The 22,138-nt window shown below is 43.0% G+C and overlaps 1 protein-coding gene across 1 annotated transcript in view; it reads right to left on the bottom strand.

Moving 5' to 3' along the window:
- Nucleotides 1-2,980: 2,980 nt before the first annotated feature.
- Nucleotides 2,981-22,138, bottom strand: part of CD207 (CD207 molecule) — a gene marked incomplete at its 3' end in the record, with an annotated part of 55,578 nt that continues 36,420 nt past the window's right edge. The window contains exons 5-9 of the mRNA XM_081264677.1: nucleotides 7,557-7,673; nucleotides 6,492-6,866; nucleotides 5,758-5,909; nucleotides 3,621-3,736; nucleotides 2,981-3,131 (exon numbers count right to left, since the gene is read on the bottom strand). Coding sequence (XP_081120803.1) covers nucleotides 2,981-3,131; nucleotides 3,621-3,736; nucleotides 5,758-5,909; nucleotides 6,492-6,866; nucleotides 7,557-7,673 — 911 coding nt within the window. The remainder of the gene's footprint in view (nucleotides 3,132-3,620; nucleotides 3,737-5,757; nucleotides 5,910-6,491; nucleotides 6,867-7,556; nucleotides 7,674-22,138) is intronic.

Genomic DNA, 22,138 nt, shown 5'->3' with positions numbered 1-22,138 from the left:
ACATCTTAGCAACTCTTGTGCTAAACGTTCCCTTCTCTCTGGTAGACACAGTCCTCATGTGCTTCACCTCTTTTCTTTTTATATTTTAAGCTTTTTAAACTTTTTTTAAATTTTTAGTTGTAGTTGGACACAATAAATTTTTTTAGTTATACATGGACACAATATCTTTATTTTGATTACTTTTATGTGATGCTGAGGATTGAACTCAGGGCCTCACTCATGCGAGGCGGGTGTTCTATGCTCACCTCTTTTCTCTCTCTCATGGCTTCTGCTCACTGCCACTTTCCGTAGGTGCCCCATGATGGCCCCATGGCCTTCTCTAACTGGGGCCTTGCAGCCCAACTTTCACATTAGCTGCCTCATTCTCTTTGATATTTCCTGGTTCAACTTTTTTTTCCCAGAAAAAAATGGTCTAGTTTTCCCAGCCCGTGTCTTCACACCAGGACCAACATAGATCCCTGAGCAGCCTTGTTCTATCATGCCCCGTTCACCCCCTGGGTGAGGGAGGGATCCTCTGCCCTAAAATAGTATAGGATAGCCAAACCCATGACATCTGCCACTGGACAGATAAGATTGACAGCAGTTTACTAATCACGTAGACTCATAGTCCAAGGGAGAAATACACCACATGTCATGCAGGGCCCATGGGGTTACTCTTGGGAGCAGAGCAAACCAGCAAGGAAGGCTGGTGTCATAGTAGCACGAGGATGAGGGGCTTAGTTCCTGCAGCAGAGTGTGATTGGCTTGTTGAATAATTTCCCAGCTGGCAGGAAATGGAAACTATCACTGGGTTGAGTTTAGCTGACCCAGTTAGTAAGGAACACGTGGGGAGCATTTCAGCTTAGGGGGACCATATCTGGTGAGACAGAGGAAATTAGGGTTAGGTTTTTAGAGCCCTGTGAGGCTCAAATTCATATTTTAAAGATTTTACCACATATTTTAGAGCTTAAACACAGCCTGTGCCTTCAGCTCTGATCCTTTTGCACATAGATCAACCTGCTGCTGGTTGCTCATTTAGAGTGCTTTCCCTGGGGTCCTAATGGGGACCCTAGTAGGACTGTTCTGCTGAGCCCATCCCAACACTAACCCCCGCTCCCTCCTGCTTTCTCTCTGCTCCCCTGGCTGGGGCGGCCTTTGCATGCATTTCTGCCTCAGCCACTGGACTTGTGATTTGGACCTGATACCTGTGAATGGCGTCTCCTTGAAGAGAGTGGGGAACTTGACCAGACATCTCCTTGGAACAAAGCTAGAGAACAGAAGACTCTCTAGGGACACCCAAGAAGAGAGGTCACCAAGGTCATGATATTATAGACCTTGCTCTACTTAACTTCAATAAAACTAGAGATAAGTACTGTTCATATTTTGTGGCATTTCCAGGACCAGAATGTCCCTCCCTACTCCTGGTTATTTTTGACCCTCCAACTATGCCTTAAGGGTGCCTGTTTTAGTGCTGTGACTAAAGAACCCAACCAGAATAACTTTGGAGGAGGGAAAGTTTATTTGAGGGCTCAAGGTTTCAGAGGTCTCAGTCCATTGACTGGCTTTTTTTCCTGAGGTCTCCAGGCAAGGAACAATATGGCAGAAGAATATGGCAGAGGGAAGAGGCTCATATGATGATCAGAGAGCAGAGAGACTTCACTCACCAGATTAAAAAAAAAAAAAAATGCCGGGAAAGCCACGCCCCCTAATTCCCACCTCCTCCAGCCACACCCTCCCACTTCACTTACCACTCAGTTAATCCCTATCAGAGGATTAGTTCACTGATTGGGTTAAGACTCTCACAACCCAATCATTTCTCCTCTGAATCTTCTTGCATGGTCTCACACGTGAGCTTTTGGGGGACACCTCACATCCAAACCATAACAGTGCCCCAGAATTTCACATCCAGCAAGGAAGACTGCCTTTCCTTCACGTTCACATGTACAATTAGGAATGAAAAGGGGCACAGGGAGAGAGGCCGTGACCCAGGCAGTGTCTAATTCTAAAGATTTGAAATGAATTCCTTCAGGTACCAAAAGAGTAGTTCCCCCACACAAGGTGCAGGAAGGGAGGAAATGCAGAACAGAGGAGGTGCAGGGGAGGAGCTGGACGGATGATCATAGCGGAGGCAGGAAGTGAGTGAGAGGAAGGGAATAAGGAGGAGGAAGAGGAAGGAAGGTGAAGCCAGCTCAAAAGGAGATATGAGACCATGGCAGCCCCTGACCTGAACAGGGCAGCTCGCCCCAGGGAAGAAAGGGTTCAAGATTCGGAGGGATGAAGGAAGAAGGCAATGGGAATGTGATGTGGGCACCTGCCGGCCACCAGCCTCCTAAGCAGGCAAGTGAGAATTCTCAGGCATCAACCAGGAAAAGCCTCGAGCAAACAATATCAAGAGAATTGCTTGACGGGTCTGAAGCAAATTCTTTTCATATTTCATTCTTACTTTTTTAATTTAAATTAAATTTCAACTTATACAGAACAATTTGCATATTTATGTGGTGTTTTGATACAGGTATACATGGTGTACTGTTTAAATGCAGTAAAACGGGTCTGTCTCTTCTAGACATTGATCTTTTCTTGTGACTTTTATGTGATGCAGATGAGGCCTCGATGAAGAAATGGGGGAGCCTAAGGCAGTGCCTCAGAGATCAGGGTCTGTAGCACCTTAGCCGGGCTGTGTGAACTTCTAAATTCTTCCCCTCCCACTTAACCCAAGTGCTTTCCATTCCAGCTGCCCCTGTGGGGGTCAGAGAATTCCCGGTCAAGACAGACAGACTGGGATGGGGATATGGCTCAGTTGGTAGAGTGCTTGCCTGCATGCACAAGGCCCTGGGTTTAATCCCCAGGACCATTTAAAAAAAAAAAAAAACAGACTTCAGGATGCCATGGGGTTAACTTTGAAGAAGGGGGGAAAAATACAACTAAAGCACAAAGTCATCCTGGCATATTGAGAAGAGACAGTTCCTCAAATTCAACAAGCATTGAGCTGGGGCAAGTCCTTTCAGGGTTCTGATGGAAAGTAGGGCCGCTTACAGACGAAAGGTAACGTTTTATCACAGGAAGCGTCATTCCATGACACGAGCAAAGGAAGCCTTATATCGGCACAGTGTTCATTGTTTCCCGCATTGTTGGGCTCACCTGGAATCCAGAACCTTCCAAATCAAAAAACAAAGAAAGACATATTGACAAAATTGGAAAACAAACAATTAATTTCCAATAAGGAAATGAGTTACTTCAACCCCTTTGTTTTTCCCTCACCTTTGGTCCTAGGTAAGAACAAACCAAAGCAAATCTTTTGCACCCAAGCCTAAGAGGAGGGAGATTGGTTCGACTTCAGCCTCTAAGCCCACCACTTATGAGCCCCTTCACGAACCCACTCTGCAAAGATTTTGACTTGGGGTGGAACCCCCTGCTCAAGCTGAGTAGAAGGCCCTGCTGCCAAATCCCAGAGGCTGTGGAAGGCCACAGATTTGTCCCAGGTCCCTCAGTCAATGAGTGCCAGCAGTGAGCCAGGTCTCAGTTCCCATGTTCCCATCGTGTTAGGACAGGGATGAATCACAAACCCCATGTTCCATGGGAAATACTCCCACCCTTGATGCCCGAGGAGAGTCAGGTTGGGAAGGAGGGTACGAGAGGCTCACCTCAGACTTGGGTCATTGAATGGAGTATTATCCGTCCAGTACCAGTTCCCTTCACTCCCTGTTTTGGTTAGGCCAATCCAGAATGGAAAGTCACTTGCTGTCTTGTACAGAAACTCCTGTGGGGAACTCAGAATGATCAGAGGTGTTGGCCGTGACCTGAAGTTTGAGTACCTATCTCCAGGTATTGATGCTCAGTGATAGCCTCTGAACTCACAGGCCCAAGGCACACGCTGGACCCTCTCAGGCCTCTTCCTGCCTTTACTGGGAACCCAGAGTCTGTCTTTCAAGTTCTGATTTTGTCTTTGCTCTGCAACTAACAAACTCAGGACCCAGATCTTTCTACTTTTCCAGAAGCAGGTACTAGAGTACAAGAAAGACTCAGGTAAACTATAGAGCAGAGACCCCAAGAGAATGGCCCAGAGGACAGTGTTTAAACTCAGTGAGCCTCTTCAGTCAGAATGGCAATTCTCAAGGATACAAACAATAATAATTGTTGGAGAGGATGTGGGGAAAAAAAGCACACTCGTACATTGCTGGTGGGACTGCAAATGGTGCAACTACTCTGAAAAGCAGTATGGAGAATCCTCAGAAAACTTAGAATGGAACCACCATTTGACCTAGCTATCCCATTCCTCAGTTTACATTCAAAGGACTTGATCAGCATACTACAGTGACGCAGCCACATCAATGTTTATAGCAGCTCAATTCACAATAGCTAAACTATGGAACCAACCTAGGTGTCCTTCAACAGGTGAATGGATAAAGAAAATGTGGTACATATACACAATGGAATATTATTCAGCCTTAAAGAAGAATGAAATTATGGCATTTTCAGTTAAGTGGATAGAACTAGAGAATATTATGCCAAGTAAAATAAGCCAATCCCAAAAACCAAAAGCTAAACATTTTCTCTGATCAGCAGATGCTGATCCATAGTGGGGGTGGGGATTAGGAAAGAAAGAAAGAACTTTGGATTATGCAGAGGGGAGTTAGGGGAGGGGTGGGGCTGTGGGGATGGGAACGAGGGTGGAATGAGACAGACGTTATTACCCTCTATACACATATGATTACACAACCGGTGTGACTGCACCATGTACAGCCAGAGGAATGAGAAGTTGTGCTCCATTTGTGTACAATGTGTCAAAATGCATTCTACTGTCATGTATAACTAATTAGAACAAATTTTAAAATTTTTTTTAAAAGCTATTTTTAGATTAAAAAAAATTCAGTGAGCCTTTAATATGTGCAAGTTACCAGGAACAGTCTTCTGGTGCCTTGCACATATTATATCATGAATCTTCTCCTTTATTCTCTGAAGCAGGCACCATTACTACGCAGGTTTCATCAACTAATAGTCTGAAGCCCAGTGAAGGTAAGTAGTCTACCCCAAGGCTCCAGGACTAGTTAGATGGCAGGTTAGGGCTCTAGGTTACTCCAGAGCACATGCTCTTTTCTGCTGTACTCCCCACCTCCCAGATAGAAAGATCAATATGCTGCCTCATTAGAAAAGAAATTTCTTAAGTCTTGTCAGGTCATTAATGCTATTCACAAATATTTCCGTTTTCTGGACACATGGAAAGAACACCCCTCCCGGCCTTCTTTAAAAGTTAGCAGTACTGGCCAGGAAAAAATGTTGTACACATGTAATCCCAGTGTCTTGGAAGGCTGAGGCAGAAGGATTGCAAGTTCAAAGTCAGACTCAGCAATTTAGTGAAGCCCTAAGAAATTTAGAGAGACCCTGTCTCAAAACAAAAAAATAATAAATAAACAAAAATTTTAAAAGCTAACAGTACTGTGTGTAATTTGCTTTCTCCGGTGAAATGTGAGCAGAAGTAATTTTGTCACATTTGGGCAGAAGCTATAAGAGTCAATGCACAATTCACTACATTCCCTTTCCTAAATCTTAGTGATTATAGATAATGTGTTAAGGTGACACTGAGGTCCCTGAGTAACCATAATGAGCAGAACCTGCTTGCTGGTTCTTGGGAGACAGGTAGTATAAATGAGAAATAATCTTTCATTGTTAGGTCACCGATACTTAGGGCTTTTTTATTAGCCTTGCCCAATGTCCCTGAGACAGGTGTTAGCACACCCCTTTACAGAGCCCCCCCCCCGCCCCCCGAGAAACCACACTCACCTGCTCGCTCTTGGAGGTCACTGAAGTCAGATGTGAGTTCCTGGACATACAGAACTGCTGGGCACTGTACCAGGTCTTTGGGGTGTGAGAGAAGTAGTAGAAGTTCCCTTTGAAGTACTTCCAGTCTTGGGAAACCATCTGCAGGATGTCATCTGGAGGATAAGGGCCAAAGGTGAGCCCTGGCTTTTGTTCCCTGGGGCTGCAGGATGGGGCTGGGTACTTGAATGGGATTCCAGAGACAACAAAGAATGGGATTGGGCCCTGGGGTCTTTGGATCCTGCTATGGGAGCTTGGGGACATCCTCATGGATCCTGAAAGTCTCACTGAGACTGGTGGATAGGGTCTCTGGGATTAGAGAAGAGATACTTAGAGGGGATGGATCGCAAACCCTTCTTTCCCATGAAGGAGAAGCAATTCTCCACTAACAGTAATAAATAGCTGGCTCCTGGGCTTGAGGTAAGGAATTTAATGGGAAATGGTGAGATGTGGGCCAGAACAGAGATCCCGTAATGCTCCATTCCTTGGTGTGGGGGCCCAAGCTGAACCGTGAGGTTTTCTCTTCTAATATCCCCAAAGTTTTCCTCAACCCCAATGCTGAGTTCTCACTCCTTAATTTTCCAGCACATGCCTGCCCCTTGCTTCTCGCCCAGAAGCTCAGTGGTCTCGTGTCTGAGGCAAGCAAGTCTCAGAGGGGCCACTGGTCATTTTGCAATGCCATTTCCTGAGTCACTTACTTTGTTGTTTGAGCGACTTGCTGATGGTCTCCAAGCTGCTCTGTAGTCCCCGGACCTTGGCATTTAAAGCACTGGCTTTGTCCAAATCTCTTTTTAACTCTGGGATTTGGGCATTTAAATGACCCACCTCCTCCCAATTTCTTGTTAAGCTTTGGATCTCTGCAGTGGCTTTTTCTATGCTGGCTGTCAATGTCAGGATCTGAGCATTCACACTATCCAGGCTGGCATCCACCATCCGGATCTGCACGCCGGCTGCCTCCACATCACGGCTGTTCTTCTCAACTTTAGAACTCAGGGCACTGACGTTGTTCACACGACCTTTCAGCAACTGGGCATCCGTCTTTATGTCCGATATTGTGCCCATAAACCAGGGATCTGAATGTATGAAAGTTAAGAGGTCAGCTGAACAGATTCCCAGGGAAAGGAGAGGGGGGTGTAGTCAGGGTGAGAAAGGAAGGAAGGGGAGGGTCAGGCTCAAACTTCCTAAGAAACCAAGACAGTCCAAGGAGCAGCTACTACTCTCCAGTCATTCATTAATGTTCAGCAAGCATTCAATGGGCACCCAGGGAGCGCCAGGAGCTTCGGTGGAGACAGATGAGAAGATGGATAAAGCACAGGTTTTCTGCAGACCTCACAGGCAAGCAGAAGCAGCCATTAGAAGTCAGTCCTGAATCTCCTCTGAGTATTCAGAGCAAATTTGGGAAAGGCATGTCCTCAAGCACCCCTTGTCACTCTCCCCATAGCCTGGGGCTCTGGGCCACCTCAGTTGGGAGATAGGGGAGACAATAGCATGGGGTGAAAAAAATAGGTGAATGTGTCCTGAGGATGGAAGCACAAACTTGCAGGCCCCGGAGCCAATCAGGAAAACCTCCCAGAAACTGGGAAGGAAGAGTGGCAGCTCAGTCTATTGGGGACAGGGCACCCTGTTACTGCACACAGAAAGAGGAGAAAGGAGACAAATGAAATGCCTTAGGAAAGAGAGAGCAGGAAAGAGAAGGTCTGGGTCCCCAGGGAGCCAACTAGCTGTGGAGAAGTACAAAAGGGATGTGAATCCTGAGGACTTACAGAGAATGGCTTGCAGCACAACAGAGGCGACCAGGACCAGTAACAGGCAGATTAATGCCACGCGGAGGATGAGAGGTTTCCGCAGGACCAGAGATGGATCCTGCTTGGGAGGAGGCTCTGGAAGAAGAATCAAAGTTCTGTTAAGGACAGCAAAGGGTGGGTTTGGACCCAGAGCACAAAACAACAACTGGTGCTTGCCTCGGGGCCAGAGGGAGATATTCTGTTTGTCCACAGTGAAGTGCGCATCGGGGACCTCCATCTCTGCGGCCTTCATCCCCCACACTCATGCACAGGTGCTTCTGGCCACCTGTCTCCCCAAGCACGTTTTATCCAGAGAAAACAGGAAGTTTCTCTGAGACTGGTGGATAGTGACCTCAGCAGGTCACTATGTCATCCTGAAGTTCCCCATTCCTGGCTTAGAAACCTGGCCTGACCAAGGCCACAGCTTGATCTCCTCAAAGCTCTGAGTTTTCAGAAAGAAACCATTTGTCTTCCCTGGGAGTCTGTGGATGGACACTTTAACCATCTTGTCTCAAAGCTATCCCATTTCTCTTGTAAGATTTCCTTCATCTATCATCTACCCACCCATCCTTATACCCCACAAAGAGACATCAAGTGTCTTCCAGGCACCAAACTCTGCACCAGGCACAGGGACGCAAAGATGGACGGCTCACAGTCTTTTCACTCAAGCAACTCAACTTCTGAAAGGAAATATAGACCTGAGCAAAGGAATTGTAATACAATGTGCTGAGCATAACAATGGATGAACATGTACAATTCAAAGAAAGAGTAATGACAAAATGTTCCAGATAGAGGGATGAGCATATGCAAAAACAGGGGAACATAATGCAGCACGGAATGCCTGGGAAATTTTAAGTAGATGTTGCTGTGTGAGTATAAAGTATATGACAGAAGGCAGGGGGTATGGGGCTAACAAGGTGCCTGGGGTCAGATCATGAAGATCCTTTTAGATCATGTTGAGGAACTTGACTTCTGTCTTGTGGATAATATGGAGCTTCAGGAAGGGAAGAAAGAAACACAGGAACATTATAGAAAGATCACTCTGATTGTGGAGGAGCATAGATCAGGCTGCAGGAATCCTGGAAGCAGGGAGACCAATTAGGAGACAATTTCAATAAATCATTCTGCTTTATTTTGTTAAGGCATCTTAGCTGATGCAGTACCCTTTTTAAAAATGCAGTTTAGAGAGTGAAAATGTAATTGTAAGATGTAGGTTTTCCTCCCTGCTTCCTGTAGTTGTTAGTACCTCCAACAGAGTGGGGAGGCTGAGCAGCATCAAAGTAGGAACTGGGTTTTTTTTCCTTTCTCTCTCTCTCTCTCTCTCTCTCTCTCTCTCTCTCTCTCTCTCTCTCCTCTCTCTCTTTCCCTTATTCTATTCCTACCTCCTGTCTCCTTCTCTACAACCTGAACTAGAGAGTTCCATATGTGGGAGATGTTTAAGGAACAAAGGAGATGATTTAGGGCCCAGTGAAGGACTAAATGTTCTCCTGAAAAATTTCTCATGCTTAAAAGAAGTCTGCCAAATCTGAGAAACCTGGCACATAGCAAACTTTAGACAAGTATTTCTCAGAAAGTGGGAAAGAGGAAAGGGAGAAAAGAAGGAGAAGAAAGGGAAAGAAGATGTTACAGATAATTGGATGAATGGATGGATGATCAGTGGATGAATGAATGAATGAATGAAGAATGGATGATGGATGGGTAGGATGATGGAAGAATTCTTGGATGGGAGAATGGAGTATTTAGTGAAAGAGTGAAAGAAGAGAAGATTAATGGATGGATGGATAGATAGAGGATGGATGGATGAATAGATGATAAGTGAGCAGAAGATTTGATGGTTGATCATGACTCTCTACATTCTGTGGGATGTGCCTTAGAGAAGCTAATATGTCTTCCCATTGCCTCCAGTAGTTTTCATTCCCATGGGAAAGGCCTAAGGAGATATGATCTATACCTTACCCAGAAATAAATAAAAGTTCTGGCCACAGGAGCTATCAAGAAACCTGACCTGGCCTCACTAAGTCTAAGCATTGGCACTAGACAACAGGTGGTATCAGGAACCTACAGAATAGCTACCTATACTTGCGGAGCTTCTGTTTCCTTTGATGTTTGAGAGCGTCCTGCCCTCCTGCTCATATGGCCTTGCCTGGCAGGCCAGTGTACTTATATTCTCTTGTTGCTCCCTTTTCAGGTGACTGGGCTCAGGCTGAAGCTGAGTCTGACAGGATGAGGAAACCCATACAGGACCACTTACTTCATTTTCCCCAGCCCTGGGAAGGAAGCCAAGTAACAAAGATGGCACCCCATCTGTCTTGGCTCATGTCCTCCCTTCCCACTTCTGCCTGTAACTTCCAGGCCTGAAATCTGCTCTGACCTTTGTCATTTACCACTCACAAACTGAGGGCTTGACTCTGGCCCACTGCCTGCCTCTGAACTACTGTGACTATACCTACTGTCTTCAGCTGCTCATCGGGTTGCACAACCTTGGTTTCACCAGGGCTTAGAAGGGCTTGGAATATTCTGCTTCTGGGTTTTCTTGCTTGGTACTCAGTCTAAGCCCAGAGTCACCTCAGCCTTTCTGCTGCTGTTTCCTGGCCCAATATCTACAACCTGTCAGTCCCGAGGTAGAAAATAAACCAGGTTACACAAGATTCCTTCAGGTGTCCCAGGCTCCTCCTGGGGCATTTGATATAAGTTGCCACAAAATACATCTTGGGAGTATCTGGTCTCTTCCACTTCTGTCAAGAAATTGACTTTTCCCAAATCACTATTGGTTTGTAGCATGAGTTATGGATAGGGCCCCTGGATGCCTCCTTAGTAGTCCTAGGTAACAAATCAAGGTTAGGTAGCAATTACTCCCAGTGATGGAAATGGAGGCCTCAGGTGAATATTCTGCTGATTGCTGAGCAAAAGGCTGGCCCAGCAGGAGGAAGCTGAGCAAGAAACAGGAAATCCTGGGTTTTCAGAGGAGCCGGACATAAAAGTCCCAAACCAGAAGAAGTTTCATTTCCTTTTTGAGGAAGGAGTGAGTCACAAGCTATTTTCCTATGGCCATGCTCATCTGCAGGTATTTATTGAGTTTTTTTTTATGTAAACCTCTGGGTGCTCTAAGTGGTCCCTGGACTAGAAGAAGAAAAGACAGAGCAGGGAGGCAGTTTCCTCAGACACACCTTCCAACCAGGGAAGTAGACAATTTTTTTGTGAACATTCAGGAGACTATCTGTTTTTCCTAAGTAAAGAGGAACTTTGGTCTAACCTAGAGTGACCAAAAATCACTACTGTGATAAGAGAAAGGGAAGTCTGTGCTCATTTTTCCTGTTTCCCTTCTCTCCATGATCCCTGGGTTCTAAGACCTTCTCTGGATAAGGGTGGAGGAAGTTTGACCACTTTTCCCACTTCTTGGGGTGCAACAGCTTTATGCTTGAAGGAGGACCATGGACACCATCAATGAGAATAAAAAAATAGACTTCAGTTGTTTGAAATGTCCCAGTAGTGCTGAGAGTCACTTCCAAGAAGTGGTAATCTAAGTTCCTCCAGTCAAGGCATGAAAGACATGAGAGTGAGCAACAAACTGGGGAGTAGAGAGAGTAGAAGACAAGAGGGAGGGAAGAATAGGGTAGAGAGGGGAGGGGAGAATGACTATGCAATTAGAGAAAATGACCATTACATCTGGCCAGAACTGTCCCATAGGCCTCAGGGAGGTTAGTATACATACATCAATTACCTAGTTTTGTTGGCTGAGAGAGTCTAGAAATGATAACACTCCAGTAGCAACAAACACACTCAACACTAATATCTTGGTTTCTAAATGCTATACTCCAATAAAAGATACCAGGGATCTTTGGAGAAATTGATGATTCTAAGGTTATATCAGGGAAAATTCAAATAAACCTGGAATATCTTGTGTACGAAAAATTAAGGAAGTGCTCAAAAAACAAAAGGATAAACAACAGGATGAGAGCATGTCAAAATGAGACAAGAACCAACCTGAAAGAGTTCCCAATGGCCAAAGTTGGAGATATTTGGGCCACAAATGGATTATAAACCAAAATATAAAATAAACTTACATGAGTCAAAGCTGATTTAAATAAATATAGCAGAAAGACAAATTTTCCTACAGGAGAATCCCAAATAATACACATAGATACTCTTCCCTTCAGGAGGTGGTGCTTAATTCTCTCCTTCCCTCAATAGGCTTCTATCCTGCAATCTTATAAAATTTACTAATTAATGCTGACAATTATTCCAACATGGTGGCGGGCACGGAGAGATCAAGTCTCTGACCTCTTCAGCTGTGCGGGCATAGGGAGTCGTAAACAGTCTAAATTCTGTTTGCTCAGGATCACTAGGCAATGCTGAGCTGACGTGGATCTGGGGCGAACAGTCTGGGCCTCTCAGAACACACACTGAGCCCGGATCGGCTGAATTCAAGCTCCCGTTCACCTGCTTCCCGCAGACAAACAGCTGTGACTCAGCACTAATCCATCCGGCTGAAACAACTGGTCAGCCCTTCTGATCCTACGGAGGTAAATGCCAACCGAGCCTTCATAGGTAGTGGCCACAGGTTTGAAACGGGGCTTGGGAGAGACAGTAAGGACCCACCCGTTGCATTGGTCACCCAGCAAAGGGAAACGAACTGTCGCCATTTGCAAGAGACACCACTATGGCAGAGAACTGACGTCATCAGACTGCAGCAGAGGAGATAACTTCATTGAAACCTGCGGCTACAGTGACTTCTTCCCTTCCCTTCTAATACCTTTCCTCCCAAGCATCAAATAAATCTATAGGAGTAAACAGTAACTCAGCAGTCAAACAGAACAAGAAGTAACATGAGCAGCTTGAAAAAGCAAGGAAGAAAAGGAGTACAAACAATGCAGGACAACCTAAATATTCAGAAGGACCTAGAGTCATCAGAAAAATGGTCATATAAAGAACTCAAGGAACACCTTAGACAGATGGAATGGAACCTTAAAGAGGATATGAGACAGCAAATTCAAATAGTGAAAGAACACATTGAGAATGAATTACATAAACAGATAAAAGAAGAAGTTAAGCATCCTTATCAGGAGATAGAGATTATTAAAAATAATCAAACAATAATTCTAGAAATGAAGGAAACGATAAACCAAATTAAAAACTCAATTGAGAGTATCACTAACAGAGTGGAGCAAGTAGAAGCCAGAACGTCAGATAATGAAGACAAAATATATCATCTTGAAAAGAGTCTAGCCAACTCAGAAAGGCTGGTAAAAAGTCACGAGAAAAACATCCAAGAGTTATGGGATAACATAAAAAAACCAAACTTACGAGTCATCGGGATAGAAGAAGGTACAGAGATTCAAACCAAGGGAATGAGTAACCTGGTGAATGAAATAATTACAGAAAACTTTCCAGAAATAAAAAAGGAAACAGATATACAAATTGAAGATGCATACAAAACACCGAGCACACAAAATCACAGTAGACCAACGCCAAGACACATTGTTATGAAGATATCCAATATACAGAACAAAGAGAAAATATTAAAAGCTACAAGAGAAAGGAGGCAGATTACATTCAGGGGTAAGCCAATAAGGTTAACAACGGATTTTTTATCACAGACGCTGAAAGCAAGAAGGTCATGGAACAATGTATTTCAAACACTGAAAGACAATGGATGACAACCAAGAATTCTGTATCCAGCAAAATTAAGCTTCAGGTATGACAACGAAATAAAAATCTTTCATGATAAACAAAAGTTAAAAGAATTTGCAGCCAGAAAACCAGCATTGCAAAGCATTTTGAGCAAAACACTACAAGAGGAAGAAATGAAAAACAATAACCAAAACCATCAGTGGGAAGTGCCTTGGTAAAGACAGAGGGTGAGGGGAAAGATAATCATGGAGAAACAAACTAAATTTTTTTTAAAAAAAGGATAAATAATCAAACATGGCTGGAAGTACAAACCATATATCAATAGTAACTCTAAATGTTAATGGCTTAAACTCTCCAATAAAGCGACATAGGCTGGTATCATGGATTAAAAAACAAATCCAACAATATGCTGCCTCCAGGAGACACATCTGATTGGAAAAGACATACACAGGCTGAAGGTGAAAGGATGGGGAAAAATATACCACGCACACGGTCCCCGTAAGCAAGCAGGAGTGGCCATCCTCATATCGAATAAAATCGACTTCAAGACTAAGTTAATCAAAAGGGATAAGGAAGGACATTATATATTGTTAAAAGAAACCATTCACCAACAAGACATAACAATTATCAATATTTATGCACCAAATAATGGTGCTGCGACATTCATAAAACAAATTCTCCTCAAGTTCAAGAATCAAATAGACCACAACACAATAATTATGGGTGACTTCAACACACCTCTCTCACCATTGGACAGATCTTCCAAACAAAAGTTGAATAAAGAAACTATAGAACTCAATATCACAATCAACAACCTAGACTTAACTGACATATATAGAATATATCAACCATCATCAAGTGGATATACTTTTTTCTCAGCAGCACATGGATCCTTCTTAAAAATAGACCATATATTATGCCATAGGGCAACCCTCAGTAAATATAAAGGGGTGGAGATAATACCATGCATTTTATCTTATCATAATGGAATGAAACTGGAAATCAATGATAAAAGAAGGAAGGAAAAATCCTACATCACATGGAAAATGAACAATATGTTACTGAATGATCAATGGGTTACAGAAGACATAAAGGAGGAAATCAAAAAATTCTTAGAGATAAATGAAAATATAGACACAACATATCGGAATCTATGGGACACAATGAAAGCAGTTTTAAGAGGGAAATTCATCGCCTGGAGGTCATTCCTCAAAAAAAGAAAAAAACAACAAATAAATGAGCTCACACTTCATCTCAAAGCCCTAGAAAAGGAAGAGCAAAACAACAGAAAATGTAGCAGAAGGCAAGAAATAATTAAAATCAGAGCAGAAATCAATGAAATTGAAACAAAAGAAACTACTGAAAAAAATAACAAAACTAAAAGTTGGTTCTTCAAAAAAATAAATAAGATCGACAGACCTTTAGCCATGCTAACGAAGAGAAGAAGAGAGAGAACTCAAATTACTAACATACGGGATGAAAAAGGCAATATCACAACAGATGCTACAGAAATACAGAAGACAATTAGAAATTATTTTGAAAACCTATATTCCAATAAAATAGAAGATAGTGAAGACATCGATAAATTTCTTAAGTCATATGATTTGCCCAGACTGAGTCAGGAGGATACACACAATTTGAACAGACCAATATCAACGGATGAAATTGAAGAAGCCATCAAAAGACTACCAACCAAGAAAAGCCCAGGACCGGATGGGTATACAGCAGAGTTTTAAAAAACCTTTAAACCACCATTTGACCCTGCTATTGCCCTTCTTGGACTATTCCCTGAAGACCTTAAAAGAGCATGCTACAGGGATACTGCCACATCGATGTTCATAGCAGCACAATTCACAATAGCTAGACTGTGGAACCAACCCAGATGCCCTTCAATAGATGAATGGATAAAAAAAATGTGGCATCTATACACAATGGAGTACTATGCAGCAATAAAAAATGACAAAATCACAGAATTTGCAGGGAAATGGATGGCACTAGAGCAGATTATGCTTAGTGAAGCTAGCCAATCCCTAAAAAACAAATACCAAATGTCTTCTTTGATATAATGAGAGCAACTATGAACAGAGCAGGGAGGAAGAGCAGGAAGAAAAGATTAACATTAAACAGAGACATGAGATGGGAGGGAAAGGGAGAGAAAAGGGAAATTGCATGGAAATGAAGGGAGACCCTCATTGCTATACAAAATTACATATAAGAGGTTGTGAGGGGAATGGGAAAATAAACAAGGAGAGAAATGAATTACAGTAGATGGGGTAGAGAGAGAAGATGGGAGGGGAGGGGAGGGGGGATAGTAGGGGATAGGAAAGGTAGCAGAATACAACAATTACTAATAGGGCATTATATAAAATTGTGGATGTGTAACCGACGTGATTCTGCAATCTGCATTTGGGGTAAAATTGGGGGTTCATAACCCACTTCAATCTATTGTATGAAATATGATATGTCAAGAGCTTTGTAATGTTGTGAACAACCAATAAAAAAAATTAAATTAAAAAAGAGCCAAAAAATGCTGACAATTTATCTGTAGATGCTTCAGGATTTCCTATTAATGGAATCATATTATCTATGATTAATGTTATTTTTATTTCTATATTCCCAATTCTACTTTGTATTTCTCTTGCCTTATTGCATTGGCAAGGACCTCTAGTTGTTGAATAGAGATGGTGACTTGAGGCATCTATATCTCATTTCTAGTCTCAAAGGAAAAGCTTTCAACATTTCAAATGAAGACTTCAATTAAAATGAACTAATCACTGCATTATGCATTTCCTATCTACTGCTCATCTACTTCTCCACAGAAGATAGGGTGTTTTGCTTCCTATATTAGTTTCCTCTTGCGGCTATAACAAATTACCACAAACTCGGTGATTTAAAACAATACAAATTTATCTTACATTTCTTAATGTCATGGAACACCAAAGAGAATCCCCAGGTATGAAACTGTCCCCTTAACCACACTGGTCAGGAGTTAGCACTGGTTCCTCAGCAAGGAGGAACTGAAGATGATGGCAGCATAACCCATGACAAGGATTTTGTAATCCATTCATTCATATCACACTGCTCCAGGCCCAGTTCCCCTCTCCTTCTGGGGGAGGGAGGTAATGGAATGAGAACTGATCTCTCAAGTGTACGTACAACCTATAGCATATTCTAAGCTCAAACCCACAAATGGAACAGGACTTCTAAAAACACAAAATCCCACAATAATATATGCAATATTACAACAGGACATTCTGTCCTCTACAAATTAAAATCATCAGGCCAACAAATTATGCAACCCTGACAAATGCCCACGTTCTAGTGCATCAGAGCACTTCATTTTATACATGAATGTTGGGCAGGCTCCCCTGAACTTTCCTTGCCAACTTTAACAACAGATTTTTCTCCAAATATTTATTTAAAAAAATATTTTTTTAGTTGACAATGGATTTTATTTTGCTTATTTATATGTGGTGCTGAGAATCAAACCCAGTGCCTCACCCATGCTAGGCAAGCGCTCTACCACTAAGCCACAACCCCAGCCCTCCAAACATTTCTGTTTCATTCTTTCTCAGAAAATAAATTAGATAACCATCCCAGTTGCAATTCAATACTTTTCTTTTTAAAAATATTTTTAGTTGTATATTAACACAATGTATTTATTTACTTTTATGTGTGCTGAGGACCCAAGCCAGTGCCTCACACGTGCAATGCAAACACACCACCAAGGAGCTACAGCCCCAGCCCTATGCTTTTGTTTCTTTAACTGTCTGACTAAGTTTGCAAACTTCTTTCCCTCACCAAGCTCTTGAGCCGGCTCTGTAGTTTGATCACTTTTCTCCCCAGTCCCTTAAATTATTCCTGCAGTACTGTTTTCAACCAAGCCCCTTACAATGAGTGGCTTCCATCTACAGCTATTGTGGACATACACACACACACACAGATACACACACACACACAAAAAAAAAACGAAATGGATGATGACATTGCTTCTCATTCATTCACTCACACATTCATTTATTCATCAAGAGAGATTTCTGAAGTGTCCACTGTATGCCAAGCTCTATGCTAGTTGTAGACTTTCAGCCTTAAGTAAAACAGCCATGGTCCCTGCTCTGCAGAAGAGCACAATTCTTTCTGGATAATTCTTGGCCACCTTGTAGATAAGAAAAATAAAGGGCTGGTGGTATGGCTCAGTGGTAAAGCGCTTGCCTAGCCTGTGTGAGGCACTGGGTTTGATTCTCAGCACTGCATATAAACAAATTAAATAAAGGTCCATTGACAACTAAAAAGAAAAAGAAAGCACATCCCTGACAAAGCCCACAACAACAACAAAATGTAGTGTGAAGTGTTGTCAAATATGACATTTTTCCAAACAACTTTTATCAAAACACAAGGCAAAGAATCATATAGTTACATGTTTTTGTTTCCTACAAATAAATCCATTTCTCACAAAATAGCTGCCTTTCAACTGGCCCCTGCAGCACAGACTCCATGCTCACACTTCTCCCCTTCCCCAGGTTGGGCAGGAAGAGAATGAGAGCTACAAGTCTAGGAATTACTGCAGTGATGTTCAGTCTTAGGTACACATATGTAAAAATGTCAGCACCCAACCCCAGAGAGTCTGACTGAACCAGGGTCAGTTGGGGCCTAGGCATCAGTATTTTTAATAATTGTCTAGGTGAGTTCTACAGAAGAAAGACTGAAAACCAGCAATCTGGTGGGAAAACATGTATCCTATGGCAGAATTCCTAGCTCTGCCATACACTAGTTGGCTGGATGACACAGGGAAGCCTCTGTTATCTTGACAGTTCCAGTGAAGTAAGGTAATTTTATGTGGAAACATCCAACTCAGAGCCTCATAACAAAAGTCATTCGGCCAAGATGATTGTTGAATGAAAATATCTGATGGCGCTTGCCCAGAGTTAATGATCTTGAACTAGAAAGAGAAAAGAGAAGTAAGTCATCTTGTGGCCAACATTTAGACCTCCAGGGTCCATAATAATCAATCCATGGCTGCAAGTATGTCCAGGGTCTTGAAAAGAGCAATCCACTGCCCATCCATCACACACACAGAACATTCCCAGGGAATCAAGGCACACCCAAAATCACGCACCAGAGAGCCATTCAACAAATTTACAGCATGCTTTCTGGATGCCAGGCCCTACATAGATGGTGAACACAGAGTGAGGCATTTATAATAAATGTGACACAGATAAGTCCCTCCCATGCTGGGTTCAGAGCCCTGACGGGAAAGCACTTGGAGTCCTCAGAGCATGTAACAGCAGGGATTAGAGAAGGCTCCCCTGAGAAGGGCCAGTTGAGCAGAGATCTGAGGGAAAAGCAGGAGTAAACTTTTATGGCAGAGAAGGTAATTCCTGGAAAAGTGGGGTCCTAAGAGAATGTGGCACCCTGAAAGGAAGAAGGAAGGTCAGAGAAACTGGGACAAAGAGATGGCACCCCGTGGTCTTAGAGAACAAGGTTTCTGGAGCCAGATCACCTTCTCAAATCTGGGTTGGCTACTTTCAAGACAGAACTCTATTTACAACGTTTCTTAAGGCCTCTGTGATACAACCACCTTGTCTGTAAAGCAGGTGCAATGATATCAACCTCATGGGGATGATAGGAATTCAATGAGTTAATACAAGCACCAGTATACAGATAAATGGTCTATAATTATTAAGAGGAAGGATTTCTCTACTTCTCTACACACGGAGGTACGAGTACTCAACTACCTAGTAATTCATTAATTATATTAAACCCTTTTATCAGGAACAGGATGATGAATTGGTCCAACTCAGTAGAACAGTTTTGTCCCACATCAATACTCACCAAAGAGCCTCCCAGAAGAGGGCACTCTCAATAATCACTGGACTTGATGATTCTAAGGTTATTTTGCTTGGCCTTTCCATGACTACTCAGTGGGCTCATTGTCAAAGTGTTATACACAGAAGGTGTGCATGGGCTCCACAGCACGGGTCTCACCTCCCCAAGGCTGCCATTGGTCAGGGCCCAACCTTCCAACCCAGCAGCTAACTGTGAGCCCTCAAAATGGTACCATTTCTTGGCTGGGGATATAGCTCAGTTGGTAGAATACTTGCCTGGCATACACAAGGCTCTGGGTTCAGTCCCCACCACCATCACCACACACACACACACACAAAAAAAAAAAAATGGTACCATTCCCTTGATGGATTAAAGTGCTACCTGATGTCAGATTAATTATATTGGATTCCTACCTTCATGGAGGGGGCAATGCCTTGTCCTTCTTAACAAAGAAATTTGCTTTTGAGTTTGGATTTGTTTTCACTTCTTGCCACAGTCCTGCCAGCAACACTATCTATAGTCATTTATTGATTGGCGCTCTACACAGCACAGCTTTTGTTTCCCCCTAGTATTGGGGATTAAACCCAGGGATGTTCTACCACTAAGATAGATCCCCAGCCCTTTTTATTTTTATCGTTTTAATTTAAAATAGGATCTCACTAAAGTTACCCAGACTGGCCTCAAATTTACAACCCTCCTGCCTCAGCCTCCTGAGTAGCTAGGATTACAGATGTGTACCACCACAGCCAGCTTATTTTCTAAGCAGCTTATTTTGGAGTTTAAAAAAAAAAAAGTAACAGATTCATGTCCATAGGTTTCACTGAATTTATCACCCAGATAAATAGCTGGCCTTAAAGACTAGTAGACCAGTTCATCAATGAGTCAGTTATCAGCTGGAAGACAAGGCCTTGAAATGTCGGGGAGCTGTTGTATGCATATAGCATATGCTTTAAAACAGGACTGTTGCTTTCCCCAAAATCCATTGATCTGAGTTTTTATTTACTTTTTTTAAAATGAATATAGGTTTAGCAATTCCACAGCTGGATTTTCAAAAAGCAGACACTAGAATGGAGTTTGGTTTGCAGAATGTTTATAAAGAATCAATATCTGTGCAAGGAGTGGGAAGGAGTGGCTGGGCAAGGAGGGAAGTTGAACTGCTACTGTAATGTGTAGACCCAAGAAGCCTCAGTCATTCCCACAAGGAGCCCTGGAGCACAAATGGCCCACCACACATGTCCTCTTTGGGCCAGAATGGCCAGGCCTAATTACCTGGCTCCATCATTCACTGGATATAGGTCATGTAGGCAAGGCCGTGGCCTTGGGTGAGGGGACAGCTATAACTAAGCTCCCTAAGGAGCTGACAGTTGGAAGCCATCTGCTGACAGCACTCCCAACAGTGGGCAACAGGTTTTTATTTGAAGGAGGATCTAGAAAGTATATGTCCATGTTGACCCCATAAGATAGTTGATCCTGAGATGCAAAGGAAGGAAAACCACTCCCAGTGGAGCACATTAGTAATTCCAACTGCTTAGGAGGGTGAGGCAGGAGGCCAAGTATGAGGCCAGCCTGGGCAACTTAGCTAGATACTATCTCAGAATAAAATGTTTAGCCAGGAGTGGTTGTGCACACCTGTAATCCCAGCAGCTCAGGAGGCTGAGCCAGGAGGATCACAAGTTCTAAGCCAGCCTCAGCCATTTAGAGAGGCCCTAAGTAACTAAATGAGATCCTATCTCTAAATAAAATACAAAAAAAGGGCTGAGGTGTGGCTCAGTGGTTAAGTTGCCCTGGATTCAATCCCCAATACCAAATAAATAAAAATTTTTTAAAGGCTGGAGATAAGCCAGGCACAGTGGCACAAGCCTGTAATCCCAGAAACTATATAGGCTGAGTCAAGAGGATCACAAGTTTGAGGCCAGCCTCAGCAATTTAGCAAGGCCCCAAGCAATGTAAACATGACCCTGTCTCAAAATAAAACATTAAAAGAGTTGAGGATAAACACTCCCTGGGTTAAACACTCAGTATGAGAGAGAGAGAGAGAGAGAGAGAGAGAGAGAGAGAGAGAGAGAGAGAGAGAAGTTTGCTGACACATAAATGGGAAGTAGTGAGTATCCATTAAGATGGCACCCAATGATCCCTGCCTCTTGGTATTCATAACCTTGTGAACTGAGAGCATGACCCTCCCCCACCAGTTAAGTCTTCAGATGAGACCACAGCCCCAGACAATGATTTGACCAGAATCTCAGGAGAGAACTTGATCTGGAGGTACCCAGCTAAGCCTACAACTGTATACCTGAATCACCAACATTATAAAGTAATAAATTTTTGTTATGGAAAGACAATAAATTTGGGGATAGTATGTTATGCAGCATAGATGGCTAAGACAAGGGACAAGGAGGGTCATGACTAGATCCCAAGCAGTAGATACCTTGTGTCTGTCCACTTAGTTCAATCTGTAAAGTTTGGAATTCTTCTGGAAACCTTGACAAACCCAATGACTTATAGGCTGAACCAGAAATGAAGTTGTGGTTTATGCCACAAAGTAAGGAATCCAGACAGTTGATGTACTGGCTAAAGGGGAAAGGAAAGCAGAATAAATGGTTATGGAAGGAAGTCATATGGCCTCATGAACACAGCAGAAATGAGAGCTGAAGCCACTCCCAGTCTTTCCTTCTTACTGTGTCATATGTGTTTTTATATCATTAATTTCACTTTAATTATTTTTCTTCTCATTTACCATTGGATATAATGGAATCATGACAGATCTAGAGGAGGGAAATAACACCCTCTGGGGTCCTGGATTTGAAGCTGGATGTGATAATGTAAAAGAGTGGGTTTCCTGCTCTTGGAAAGAGGATGTGTTTGCAGTTAAATAAGACACAGCTTCACCAGTCCAAGTGACACAGCCTGTAAAGGGCTGTAGAGAGAGTTGTCCTTTCTGGCTATCCAGAATACTCTTCATAGTAAAGACAAATCTCAAACTCAGTGGTAGATGGGACCCCAATCCCTAGTCAGAGGACAAAGAGAAACAGTATCCCCCCCCACACCAACTACCTGGTAGCTGGATCTCAGGCATGTTACGCAGGCTCAGGTATTCAGATGCCATT

The sequence above is a fragment of the Spermophilus citellus genome (genome assembly GCF_964194105.1).
Source record: "Spermophilus citellus genome assembly, chromosome: 13".
Classification (NCBI taxonomy): domain Eukaryota; kingdom Metazoa; phylum Chordata; class Mammalia; order Rodentia; family Sciuridae; genus Spermophilus; species Spermophilus citellus.
This window is presented reverse-complemented; position numbering and strand designations above follow the sequence as displayed.